The 14,315-nt window shown below is 42.0% G+C and overlaps 1 protein-coding gene across 2 annotated transcripts in view; it reads left to right on the forward strand.

Moving 5' to 3' along the window:
• VPS50 (VPS50 subunit of EARP/GARPII complex) overlaps positions 1-14,315 on the forward strand; it is a 184,313-nt gene that overhangs the window by 115,968 nt on the left and 54,030 nt on the right. For both annotated transcript variants that reach the window (XM_032785379.2, XM_032785380.2), the window contains exons 19-20: positions 1,933-2,051; positions 5,577-5,683. In XM_032785379.2, coding sequence (XP_032641270.1) covers positions 1,933-2,051; positions 5,577-5,683 — 226 coding nt within the window. The remainder of the gene's footprint in view (positions 1-1,932; positions 2,052-5,576; positions 5,684-14,315) is intronic.

Genomic DNA, 14,315 nt, shown 5'->3' on the forward strand with positions numbered 1-14,315 from the left:
CTGCCCCAGGGAGGGAGAAGAGCAATACTGGCCTCTTTCACTTGCTGCAGCATCGCATCTCCACCAGCATTCGGTAAACATAGGTGACATTGAAAAAAGTCAAGAAACAATTTCTTTCCTTTTCTTTTACATGGTGGGGGGGGAGTAAATTGATGAGGCTATACCCTGAACCACGCCGGACAATGATGTTTGAACTAACAGGCATTGGGAGCTCAAGCCAAGAATGAAATACTTTCGGAGACTGCTGTGGACTTGTGGGATAAGCTGGAGTCCTCAGTACCCGCTCCCTCCTCCCTCCCTGAGCATCCATTTTGATTCTTTGGCTTTCCGTTACACTGTCACGCGCACTGTGTAGCCTGGAGATTTTTCACGTTTGAGCATGGATGTCTTCTGTAATGGAGCACTGAGATAGGCCCATACGGGTCAGATCCGTATCTCCGTACGATGCCAGCTGGACTCTTTTGGGATTGGGAAAGGCTGAACAGGCTCCATGGTTGCCGTGCTATGGCGTCTGCCAGGGCAATCCAGGGAAAAAGGGCGCAAAATGATTGTCTGCTGTTAATTTCCCAGAGGAAGAAATGACTGATGACATTTACCCAGAACCACCCGCGACAATGATTTTTGCCCCATCAGGCACTGGGATCTCAACCCAGAATTCCAAGGGGCGGGGAGACTGCGGGAACTATGGGATAGCTATGGAATAAGCTACTCATAGTGCAATGCTCCGGAAATTGACGCTAGCTTCGGACCGTGGACACACACTGCCGAATTAATGTGCTTAGTGTGGCCGCGTGCACTCAACTTTATACAATCTGTTTTACAATACCGGTTTATGTAAAATTGGACTAATCCCGTAGTGTAGACGTACCCTGATAGACATTTATCTAACCTGCTCTTAAATATCTCCAGAGATGGAGATTCTACAACCTTCCTAGGCAGGTTTGAGAGCACAATATAGTATGTATTCTTTTTCTGGGGCTATCTAAGGTGTATCTGTTAAAATAAGTTATAGGATCACTGTCCTTGTATATTGTGTGTCATGTATGTTAATTACTTTCATGGATTTGATGTACACAGATTTGAAGAAGCTGCTTCACATGCGTTTAAAGTTTTAGAAGAAAAAATGCATGATATTGTATTGTAATCTGAGAAATATTCAGATAAATGTCAGTGTTTCTGCAATAATCAAGTTTTTGTAACAATTGTGCAAAGTCAAAGTGGCTCTGTGTAGCATCGCTATGTACCAGTCCCACAAACTGAAGAATACTGCAGTGGAAGTGTCCTGTTGAATGGACTAGAACTGATTTTAAAAGTGATTAAATATTTTGTTAATATTTTCAGAATGTCTATAAAATGTGCACGTCATGGAAAAGATTACTTTTTAAACGAGGATACACAAAATAACCAAAAGCTTTCATAATCGCCTACTGTTTTGGTACTTTCTTACTCAGTCTAGTGGTTTTACACTGCCTTTGCTATTGCCAATATGTGGACCAATTTAGATTTTATGTAAACTACGCAGCATATTATTGACTAAAAAAGCAATAATAAATTATGTCAAATATCTGAATAACGTAGTATTGAGGCAAGGAGGAAAACAGTGATTAGGAGGAAAACAGTGATTAAAATATTTACTCTTACAGGACATTTGGAATAGAAGCAGGTTTTAAAATCTAGTTAAAGATTTTGTTTTTTTGTCCTTTGTCAATGTGTTATTTGTAAGTTCTCCATATTATTAATGAGCCAGATAGACAATTTTTAATTATACACTGGGTACAGAAAACTCAGTCAAGGTACAAATAACACTGTTATATTGTTGCAGAACTGAAAGGACAAAAGTCACAAAGCACTACTCATTTTTTTTAAAATGGATGTTCGGCAATATTCTTTTCTTAAAACACAGTGAAAGCTATTATTTTGTTTCTTTAATAGTATGAATCTGATGAACAGGAGAAGAGTGCCTATCAAGAGTATGACAGTGACAGTGATGTTCCTGAGGAGCTGAAAAGAGATTATGTGGATGAGCAGACAGGAGATGCCCCTGTAAAAAGGTAAACATACAATTATTTGCCCTTTTGTATATCTTGCACTATGCTTTTTAACCTTTCCTTTCCAATAAGATTTTCACAGAACCAAATATTTAGCTGTCAAATAATCTCTAATACTGCAGGCAGAATTCAAATGGTATGGAACATAGCTCTCCAAAATAAAGAGAAGTTGTAAGCTGTGCAGCATTATCTGACATATGTAGTATTGTTGTAGCCAGGGCCGGCTCTGGCTTTTTTCCCGTGCCAAGCAAAAAACCCAACAACCTGCAGCATGGCCAGAGCGGCAAAGTGGGGGTGGGGGGAACCTGCGGTGCGGCCGGAGCAGCAAAGCGGGGGGCGGAAAATCTGCTGGGTGGCCGGAGCCAGGGTGCTGGTGAACTCCCTGCGCTGTATACGTGCCCGGGCTAGCGAAGGGGAAGAGGAGTGAGCAGGGGGAGAGAGGAGGGGGGCGGTCAGGGCTTCAGCGGGGTGCTCACCACACAGTCCCAACTGCTGTGCTGCCTGCCAGGCAGGCTCCGCGCCACTCCAGTCGGCGGGGAGGGAAGGACACGGGCTACCAGGCTTGCTGCAGACCTGGTACTGGCTAAGGCAGATGGACTGGCCAGCCCACTCCCAACAGGGCACTCCCCTCCTCCACGCCGCTGCCCTTACAGGGTGGCCAGAGCGACGAACCAAAAAAAAAAAATGGCCATGCTGCCCTAGGATTGGGCAGAATGCCGCTGTGTAGAATCTGCCGCCCCAAGCACGAGCATACTCGACTGGTGCCTGGAGCCAGCCCTGGTTGTAGCAGTGTTGGATGCAGGATAGTAGAGAGACAAGGTGGGTGAGGTAATATCTTTTATTGGATCAACTTCTGTTGGTGAGAGAGACAAGATTTTGAGCTACACGGAGCTCTTCTTCAGGTCTGGGAAAGGTACTCAGAGTGTCACAGCTAAAAAATATAAGGTTGAACAACTAGTTTAGCATAAGTAGTTAGCACATATTAAGGGAATATTCAAGGTAAAGTGGCCTGTTACAACCCTGTAGTCAGAGGATAAAAAGGAGGAATTAGTGGGTTACAGGTTGTTGTAATAAGCCATAAATCCAGTGTCTTTATTAAGACTGAGTTTTAGTGTCTAGAAAAGTTATGAATTTAAATTCCCAGGCTTGTCTTTTGAAAGTCTTGTGTAGGGATTCTTTGAGGATGAGTGTTCGATATAGAGTGATCGCTTTGTGAAAAGTGTTCACCCATAGGTGATAGTGTTTTTGTCTTGTATCACTTTCCTATATCTTCATTTGAGAGCACAGTGATTGTCTGGGTTCACCCACATTGGGCATGTAGTGCACTGAATGAGGTAGACCATATGTTATGACAGGCACGTGTAGGACTCAGGGATCTTGAAAGGTGTATTGTGGAGGGTTTTGATCATTGTAGCAATGGAGGTATGTCTGCAGGTTTTGTATCTGTTCTGGCAGGGTGTGGCGCCTCTGTGAGTTGGTGTGCCTCGGTCTGTGGGGAGCTTACTTCTGATGATGACATTGGAAAGGATGAAAGGTTGTTTGAAGGCCAGAAGAAGAGATTCTGGAAATTTCTTTTGGGATGGGGTCAATAATGAGTATGGGTTGTTGTTGTTGTTTGATACCCCATATGAGTTCCATTGTGGGATGGTAGGTGACAACTAGGGTTGTGCAGTCAAAGGGGGTTTTATTTAATAGAGTCCCACCACAACTGCAACAGCCACCACCACCTATCCATTAAACTCTCTCTGGAACACTTCCACACCAGCATCAACTTCCTGGACACCACAGTCAGCTTCAGCATTGGAACCCTACAGACAACCATATGCCAGAAACCCATGGATCATCACACCTACCTTCATATATGCACTAACCACCCAAAACATATAAAGAAATCTGTTATCTACAGCCAGACACTCAGATACCACAGAATATGCTTAGAGGAGAAAGTCCAGAATATACACCTTAGCACACTCAAAACCATCTTCACAAAACAAGGACACTTCACCAAAGAAATGGATTGCATTGTACAATGGGCCACCCAACATCCCCAAGAGAACCTACTTCAATACAGAAATAAAATGCAGTGATCTATAACCCACTAATTCTCCTTTTTGTCCTACAAAAGCAGTGGTGTTAATGGGCCACTTCAATTTGAATGGTCCTTTATACTATGTGCTAATTACTTATGCTAACCTGTCTGTTCCTCTGTGTATTTAGCTGTGACACACTGAGTACATTTTCCCAGACCTGAAGAAGAGTCCCGTGTAGTGTGAAAGCTTGTCTCTCTCACCAATGGAAATTTGTCTAGTAAAACACATTGCCTCTCAGCATTATCTGAGAAAGAAACAGTGAATGGATAGGTTTAGAGAGAAGATAGAGATTCTCATAAAGAAAGAAGAGAAGTATTGATTAACAGAGCATTGTACGTTAACTGAGGGCTTGATCTTACAGTTTTCCATGAAGGTAACTCCTATTCAAGTCAGTGGTAATTATGCAAGACAGATGGCTGCAACGTTGGATACTCAGTTTCAATTTTGGACCAAACCAGTCAACTTTTAAGTGCTGTAGAATTCCTATGTGTGTGTTCAGTGAAATGCTTCCATAGATCAAATGTATCAATTTATAATTTCAAACACTTTAGTATTGCTTACTGTTTTTATTGTGCCAACTCTGTATCATCTAAAAGAAAACAAATTACTAATTTGTCCCTTCCCTTTGCACTGCACCAAGATAGAAATTAATTCATACTCACTAAAACAAAAAGGTATTATTTTTCGATAGGCTTGTAGGGAAAGTAGAATACTGTCATTCAGGTAAAATTAAAATGTTCTTAGTGCAGTCTTACAAAAAAAATATATTCCTGTATCATCCTTGAAACTAAGCATGTGTACAAAACTAAGGCAACAGGCTACTTAAGGGGAATCAAACTAAGTACCTGCATATACACCTCTACCCCGATATAACGCGACCCGATATAACACGAATTCAGGTATAATGTGGTAAAGGCGCACTCCAGTGGATCAAAGCAAGTTCGATATAACAGTTTCACCTATAACGCGATAAGATTTTTGGCTCCCGAGGACAGCGTTATATTGGGGTAGAGGTGTACATCTAAATGCATATTGGTTGTGAAATTCTTAATGCATTTTACAGGAGTGACATTATTTTGAGGCATGGCAGATGGGGGGCTGTTTGAATTTGAATGCTTTCATCATCTTCACTTGATTCTTCCCACTTATAGTGCTTTTCATCTTGAACTGTTTAATTCTCATCTTCATTTTACAAGTGATGCGAGAATCAGCTAGCGCTAGAAATCAAGAGTTCCTGTCTCTAGTCCTGCATTCAGAAAACTAGACTAGGTCTCTCTTTTTCTAAACATGTCTATATGCCCTAATCCAGATATATATTGGCATAAATAAAGTACATGGTTAGACCTGAAATGCATGTTGTACAAGGTCATACTTTTTTTCCCAGTTACATTTGTACACGGTTAGACATACATGGGTAATTTATTTTTTTTTAATTAAGTGTTTCTCGAGAAACCCTGAGGAGCAGGAAGCGATCAGATTATAATCTCAACAAGGTGAATGCACCCATCCTAACAAACACTACACTGAATGTAATAAGACTCGTTGGTAAGTAGAATGGTTTCATGGCTGTTCTATATATACCTGAATATCATTGAAAATATATTGGTTGGATTTCAAAACATTTTAAAAATCCTTAGAGTAGAAACCCTTACTCATTTTACCTTCCTTAGTTATTCTGAAAATGATAATTCTTAAACTGACTTTTGGTCATAAAACAAATAATATGAATCTTGTGGGATAATATATTAATTTTGAATAAGATTAATCACACTCCTTTGCATATGTTTGTATTGCCTATGTAATGGATTAATTATACAAAGTGAGTACATAAGGTCAATAAATATAAAAAGGGCACAGTAGAAATCTGTTTTTGTTACACAGGTATTCTGTTGGATTAATTTTTTTATTTAAAAGCAACCTGGTTGCAAAAGTGGAGCTTGATTCATTTTTTTTCTCCCTCTAATGCACACACATGATCTATATTTACCTCATGATCTACCACTAAGAGTGATGTGAACTGTTGCTTGAAAGGCTAATTCTGACCATATAGGATCATAGAATGTAGGGCTGGAGGAGACCTTGAAGTCATCAAGTCCAGCCCCCTGCATTGTGGCAGGACCAGGTAAACCTAGACCACCCATGACAGGTGTTTGTCCAACCTGTTTTTAAAACTTCTTGTGATAAAGATTCCACAACTTCCATTGGAGGTGTATTCTAGAGCTTAACTACCAGGTTAGAAAGTTTTTCCTAATATGTAATTTAAATTACCCTTATTATAGATTAAGCCCATTACAACTTGCCCTAACTTCTGTGGACATGGAGAACAATTGATCAATCTTCTCTTTATAACAGCCCTTAGCATATTTTGAAGACTGTTACCAAGTCTCCCTTCAGTCTTCTTTTCTCAAGACTAAATATGCCCATTTTTTAACCTTTCTTCATAGGTTAGGTTTTCTAAACCCTTTATCATTTTTGTTGGTCTCTGGATGCTCTCCAATTTGTTCACGTCTTTCTTAAAGTGTGTCACCCAGAACTGGACACAGTTCCCCACCTGAGGCCTCACCAGTGCCAAGTACAGTGGGACAATTACATATGTCACTCCTGTTAATACACCCCACAATATTAGCCTTTCTTGCAACTGCATGTCATTGTTGATCCATGTTCAATTTGTGATCAACTATAACCTCCAGATCCTCTTCAGCAGTACTACCACTTAGCCAGTTTTTCCCCATTTTGTAGCTGTAATTTGATTTTTTTTTTCTTCTTAAGTGTAGTATGTTGCACTTGTCTTTATTTTATTTCATCTTGTTGGATTCAGACCAATTCTCCAATTTGTCAGGGTCATTTTGAATTCTAATCCTGTCCTCAAAAGCAGGGCCATCCTTACCCATATGCAAACTACATAGCTGCGTGGGGCTGAGTGCTGCTCCAGCCCCTGCTCCACTTCTTCCCCATGGCCCCCGTCCTGCCTCTTCCCACCCCACGAAAGCTTATGCTCCAATACATCTGTTAGTCTTTTAAGCTGCCACAGAACTCATTGTTACTCTTTGAGCAAGGTCTTTCAACCATTTGTGCACTAACCTTTGTAGTAATTCCATCTAGAGCACATTTCCTGAGTTTGCTTCTGAGAATGGCATGTGGGACTTCATTGAAAGCATTTACTGGAATCAAGATATATTGCATCTAGTGCTTCCACAACAGTCTACTATGGCCAGTAACCATGCTGGTTATTCTTTATGACCCTGTTATCCTCTAGGTGCTTACAAATTGATTGTTTAATCATTTGTTCTTGTATTTTTTTTAGATGTTGATGTTAGGGCTGACTGGCCTCTGATTCTTTGGGTCCTCTTTGTTCACCTTTTTAACGATAGGTACCATGTTTGCCCTTCTCCTTTTGTACTGAGATCTCACCCATACTCCAGGAGTTCTCAAAGAAAATTGCTAATGGTTCCGAGACTGCTTCAGCTAGTTCCTTAAGTACTCTAGGATGAATGTCATTAAACCCTGCTGACCTGATTACATCTAACTTACCTAAATATTCTTGAACCTTTTCTTTCTCTATTTTGGTTTGCATTCCTTCCCCCTTGTTAATTTTAGCTGTGGTGAGTAACTGGTCACCATTAGCTTTGTTAGTGAAGACTGAAGCAAAATAGGCATTAAACACCTCAGCTTTCTTGATGTCATCATTTATTAGCTCCCCTTTCCCGATAAGCAGAGGTCCTATGCTTTCCTTTGTCTTTCTCTTGCTCCTAATCTATTTAAAAACCCTCCTTTTTCTTGCCTTTAATGTTCCTTGCTAGATTTAGCCTTTCTGATTTTGTTCCTACATGCTTATGTTGTTCTTTTGTACTGCTCAGTGATTTGTCCATGTTTCTGTTTTATAGAATTGCTTTTTGATTTTCAGGTCATTAAAGAGCGCCGGATGGAATCATACTGGTTGAGCCCTACCAAATTCACAGTCCATTTTGACCAATTTCATAGCCAGAGGGTTTTTTAATTGGTCAATTTCATGTATTTAGATGTTCATATGTGAAATTTCATGGTGCTGGATGTTGTAACCGGAGGTGGTCCCAACCCAAAAGATACCTGCAGACAGGTCTGATCTCCTTCTCCCCCCAAGCTGCCCTGCAAGGGAAGGATGGAATGAGTCCTATCCCTCCCCAGCCTCGCAGGGACTCGCAGCTAGGAGCCTCCCTGTTGAGGCGCTCCCAGCAGCAGGGGGAGAGCAGACCCTCCTCCATAAACTTCCTCTAGCTGCAAGAACTTCCAGGGCTGCTGCCCAGCCCCAGAGCTTCCTGCAGCAGGGGGAGGCACTCTGAGGTGGGTCTGATCTCCCTCCCCAGCCCAGCATGTACTTGTAGTTACAAGCACACCCCCTCCACAGCTGGGGCACTCCCAGCAGCAGGGGGAGATCAGATTTCATGGGGATGGCTAATTTCATGGTCTGTGACACGTTTTTGCCAGACGTAAAATTGATAGGGCCCTACATACTGGCCTCACTATTCTTCCTGTCTTTCCTTAGTATTGAGATAGTTTGCAGTTGTGCCTTTAATATTGTCTCCTTGAGAAACTGCTCACTGTCCTGAACTCCTTTTTCCTTTAGATTTTTCTTCCCGAGTCCTTACTTATCAGTTCTCTGTATTTGTTAAAGTCTGCTCTTTTCAAGTCCGTTGTCCTTATTTTGCTGCTCTCACTCCTTCCTTCGAATCATGAAATCTGTCATTTCATGATCTTTCACCCAAATTGCCTTCCACCTTCAAAGTCACTACCAATTCCTCCTGATTTTGTTACAATAAAGTCTAAAATGGCTGTCCCTTTGGTTATTTCCTTCCCTTTCTGGAACAAAAACTTTGTCCCCAGTACATACTAAGAACTTACTGAAAAATTTGTGTTTTGCCATATTACTTTTCCAGCAGATGTCTGGGTTGAAGTCTTCTGTTTTGGATATTTTTATTTGTTCTAGAAATGCCTCATCCACCTCCTTTTCCTGATTTGGTGTTCTATATTAGACTCCTACCAAGATATCAGCCCTGGTTTTTTACCCTTTTATCTTTATGCAGAGGGATTCAGCTGGTCTGCCTCCCACCTCCTTCTGGACCTCAGAACAAGTGGTTATATTCTTGATATATAATGCAACGCCTCCTCCCTTTGTACACTGCCTGTCTTTCCTGAACAAACTATAGCTCGCTCTACCAGTATTCCAGTCATAGGACTTATCCCACCAAGGTCATAAAACTTTTATTAATAGAAAAGTGTTATTTTTTTCTCTGTGCATAGACAAAACCATCCAATTAATTATTATTCAAACTATTTCATCTTGGGCAAATCCTAGAAAATCTTAGCCCTGAAGGTCTAAGAAGAACAGCTGAAAATATAGATGTAAGTTGAAATATGTATTCAGCCTTAATTTTACAGTATTAGTTCCCCCTATAACAATAGTAAATGTAGCATAGTATTCCTTTTAAAAGTAATGAAGTATTAATATAATGAGAGAGCACTACAGTGAGTTGCTACCTAACCTTAACTGTGAAGTATAGGGAAATTTGGGTGTATGTACATATTATGTGGAATAGCAAAATGTGTACTACTGATGTATTACAGTAAGACTGTTTTATGAAGACGTTTTTAGTACTTTGTTACAAATATTTTTTTTGAGGGAAAGCTTTCCATAATATGGAAAATTGCTTTTGCTTTGCTAGAGGAGTGCAGTTGAATTATTTTGTGTAGAAATTCATTTTAAATATGAATGCTTGCCAGTTTTCTCTCTCAAAATGTCATTAGGATTTTTACCATATAGACTTGGAAAATATGCTTGACAGTTTGATTTATGTTATGCACTCTTATGACTTATCTTCTAGGGAACTGATGTACAAACTAAGCACCTGTGAGTACGTATTGATCCAGTGGATGAGCCACTGGACAATGAACATGATCTGTGAACAGATTGCTAGTCACTTCAGGTGTCTGTATTACTTTGAGAAAATTCAGAGTTAGGCCAACAAATCTGGCCTTAATTTACTACACTTTAAGCCCCTCTCTCTTTTTTTCTTTTGCCAAGTGTGAGTGTGTGGAGGTGGTGTCTGGATTTGCTCTTGTGGATTCCAGCCAAAGTCTTAAAGTTACATCAGCTTTATTTTCATTGTTCTTTGTTTTTTCCCCTTCTAGAATTTATATTTGATTTGAATGGTTAAAACCATTAAGCAATGTTTTATACGAGTTCTGTATCAGCTACTAATGGCTGAACCTATTTGACTATATTAGTTCCTTATATTTGTGACTATTTACTAAGATAAGAGAAGATCACTTGGCCAACAGCCTTGATCCTTTAGTTTTCTTCACTTTTTTTGTTTTCTGGAACCATCTCTTCAAATATAAGGTGACCAGATGTCCTGTTTTTAAAGGGACAGTCCCATATTTAAGTCCTCCTGCAGGTATCCTGACCTTTTCTTAAAAAACAGGCAAATCGTCACATTTATTGTGCCCTCCCCAACCCCCCATCAGTATTGGCAGATCCTGCTACTGGCCAGATCCCTGCTGGCAGCTGCCCATCCACCAGTAGTGAGTGGGAGGGGTCCAGTAGCGGGCAATGGGGGTTAGTGGGCAAGGCTGGTGGCAGGGCGAAGATGCAGTATGCTGGGCTGACTGCTCCCCCTGCTGGTCTGTCAGCACAGCCCCCGCTGCATGCCAGCTCTCGGCCTGCTGTCCTGTTTCCAGCTGGCACTGGCTGTGAGCTGCAGTGGCTCATGTGTGCGGGCAGGCGCTAGGCAGCAGCCGATTACACTGGTCTACAATTTTTGAGAAGTCGTCTGCTTCAGAGATAAAAATGTGGTATTTATTATGTATTTTGATGTGCTAAATTCAAATATGACAATTAAAACAACTGATTGGCTACTGTTTCTAAGATATTTAAGTTTTTACATTTTATGTCTATGTATATTGTGTAGATAGTAGAGTTTTAATCATAAATTGTAAACCTAGGTCTTTTCATGTGTTTATGGGCTGTCCCAGTCTTCTTTGCAGCGGAAGGTGATCTGTAGCCTGCAACAACATCGATGGTGTTGATGCAGCCTCAACATCGTTCAGTTGGGTAAATCGCAGATGAGTGGAGACTTCTTCATTTGATCATCGCCAGAACGAGTCTAAAGCTGGTGTTGGGGCAGTTACATAATGGGCAATTGGTTTTGCACCCATTCAATTCCATTGGTCATGCAGTCATATGAAGAACCTATGACAACATGAAAAATTTTGAGGTGCATAAACATGACCAACATCAGTGGCAGCTTGTTGGCGATTTGAAGGTTGTTGCTCTCTTGCTTGGTCTGCAGACTGGATACACAAAGTACTGCTGTTTTCTCTGTGGATGGATAGTCGTGCAAGAGATTCCCACTACATCAAAAGACTGGCCACTCCGACAGTCATTGGAGGCTGGGAGGAAAAGTGTTCAGCATCCACCACTTGTTGAATCAAAGAGATTTTGTTACCACCTTACACATCAAGCTGGCCTGATGAAGAACTTTGTCAAGGCCATTGACAAAACACAAGCAGCTTTCAAGTACCTCCGTGGAAAATTTCCAGGGTTAAGATAAAGAAGCTAAGATAAAGAGAGGTGTCTTTTGTTGGTCCTCAGATTCGTGAACTTCTTCGAGATGATGCATTTGACCATTGCACTGCGTGGCAAGGAAAAGACAGCATGGAAAGCCTTCCAGTTAGTGGCAATAAATTTTTCGGAAACAAAAGGCAGACAACTAAGGTTGTTGGTGGAAAACCTCCTCAAGGCATACAAAGCCTTGTTGCAACATGTCACTAAAATACATTTTTGCACTCTCATCTAGATTTTTTCCACCAACTGCGGAGCAGTGAGCGACGAGCACGGCGAGCGATTTCACCAGGACATTGCAACAATGGAAACACTATCAGGCAAATGGAGCCCATCAATGCTTGCACTATTGCTGGACATGACAAGAGATGCTCATTTAATGAATACAAGAGACAAGCCAAGAAGCACCGAGTAGACACTGAATAGGACTAAACTATGTACATAATAGTTTTGCGCCTTTTGTTTCATAATAAATTTTATTATATACCTTTTGCTGATTTTTAAAGTGCTCCATAAACAGGACAGGTGAAATATATCATGTAAAGCAACCGATCCTTTTGACGGTCACGGAACATGGAAACCCTAACATCACCTGCCAGGAGATTCCACTGCTGTAGTCTGGAGCCCAACAGCTAGACTAGAGCCAATCAACAATTTTAAGCGTCATTTTTGTTCTCAGTGACCCAGAATTAGTAAAGTTTGACTACATTTATTTCAGAAGCATTTTGGCTGTAGAGCAGTGTTGTGTCGCCTCTGCTGCACACCCATCAGCCCTTTGCATGCTTCTCCTCTCTCTGCTTTGCCCTTTTGCCTCTCCTCCAGCCCCACTGCTCCTCCATATCCCCCATGGTGGGGCATGTCCCGCTCCCAGTGCTGTGTGGAGAACCAGCCCCTAGTCAGAGTGCTCAGCTCACCAACAACCTGGCAGGCAGACTCATTCCTTCCCACATAGTCTTTGGCTAGGCTGGCGCCCCGGGAAGGCCCAAGACCCCCCAGCCCAGGTTGCTGGCCAGAAGGTGTCAAGCCCTGCACAGCACTGGCATTGGGAAGCCTCTCCACCACTCAGCTAAGCTCCAAGTGTTGGGGGAGAAAACTATTTCCAGCCTGTTCATGCCCCAAATCTTCAGGCTTCACAGCAGCCCCTGGGGGAGGGGCTTAGCACCCTATTCACCAGCCCTCTCCTCCCTCCCCCAGCCCTGGGTCCTGGGAGGAGGAGGGAAGAGATGAGCTCTGCAAATACATAAACCAGGTCATCCCTTCTTTCCCTCCTCCCCTGCAGCTGGAAGCAGCCCCCATCCCTTCCCTCCTGCACAGTGCCAAAAGGCTGCTGCTGGCCACATTCTGGTGTGAACGCTGGCAGAAATCAGGGGTGCTGATGGTGACCCTGCATGCCCCCCCTTCCTCCCTCTCCCCCGCCCATGTGTTGCGTCAGGAAGACACAGTGCCAGGTACCAAGAGAGGTGGGTCCATCCCCGGGGACCCAGCCAGGCATGGAGAGCGGAGAGTGCCAGGAAGGGTGAGTCGATCACCCCCTCTTGTGTGAGAGAGGTGTACGGGAGAGTGTGTGTTTATGCGTGCGCCGCCTCTCCCCGTGTGTGTGTGTGTGTGTAGGGGGTAGGGGTGTGTGTGTTACCGCTCCCAGTGTGAACCCTAGAGCCTTACAGATAAGAAGGTAAATAAAAAGAATCCAACTACGCAGCATTTCTTTTTAACAGGGGCTTAGTCAACTTGATGGTAATTTGAATGTTTGTATGTTTGCTGTTGAGCTCACTTGAGTAAGAGTAATTTTACCAAGTGTCCCGTATTCAGCACAGGGAAATCTGGTCACCCTATCCAAAGATGTAAAAATAAGGTATATTACTAGCTTGGCAGTTCTGTGGCAGTGTGCAGCACTGTTGTGCAAGAGATCCAGATTTAATTCCAGAGAACTGAAATCTTGATTCCTAGCCAAGAAAATGGTCTCATCTTTTAACAGCAGCCTCTCCAGGTAATTAGGAATGTAGTTTTGATTTGTTCCAAAGGGAGTCTTAATCAGAATACGGTTGGAAATATAGTGGCCACAATGTGAAGCCTGAAAAAGTGAAGGTAGATGTAACAAAGCAATGTTTTGGTGACATCCTGTGGGCTCTGGATGGATAGGACCAGCTACGGAATGAAGAAGGCATTTGGATTAATGAGGAGTTTTGCAGAATTCACAAACCATAATGGTTCATATTAATATGGATTTCATAAACCAGGTGATTTCATTTAACTAGGCTATGAAGAGAATCAAATTCATGCAGAACTTTTCTTCCGAAAGAATAGCAAATATATGGCCATTTAAAACCACTGAAACAAATGGTGTCTTTCCTAGCAAACACCAGAGGTAAGAGGAATCCTTGGGATAAACATGAGCTAGGAATCAGGAGGTGAATTTCCCAAATGGACTGAGACAGTTGGGCAGCCAACTTTTTGGGGGAGCCTTACAGAGCTAGAAACACTTGTTGGATGTGAGTGAATGTTGGTAACTCATTTCATTTCATGTTTATCTTTTTGTGTACAATATATTGTGATGGAGTCTGAATGTATAAAACATAAACA

Source organism: Chelonoidis abingdonii, chromosome 2, assembly GCF_003597395.2.
Source record: "Chelonoidis abingdonii isolate Lonesome George chromosome 2, CheloAbing_2.0, whole genome shotgun sequence".
NCBI lineage: Eukaryota > Metazoa > Chordata > Testudines > Testudinidae > Chelonoidis > Chelonoidis abingdonii.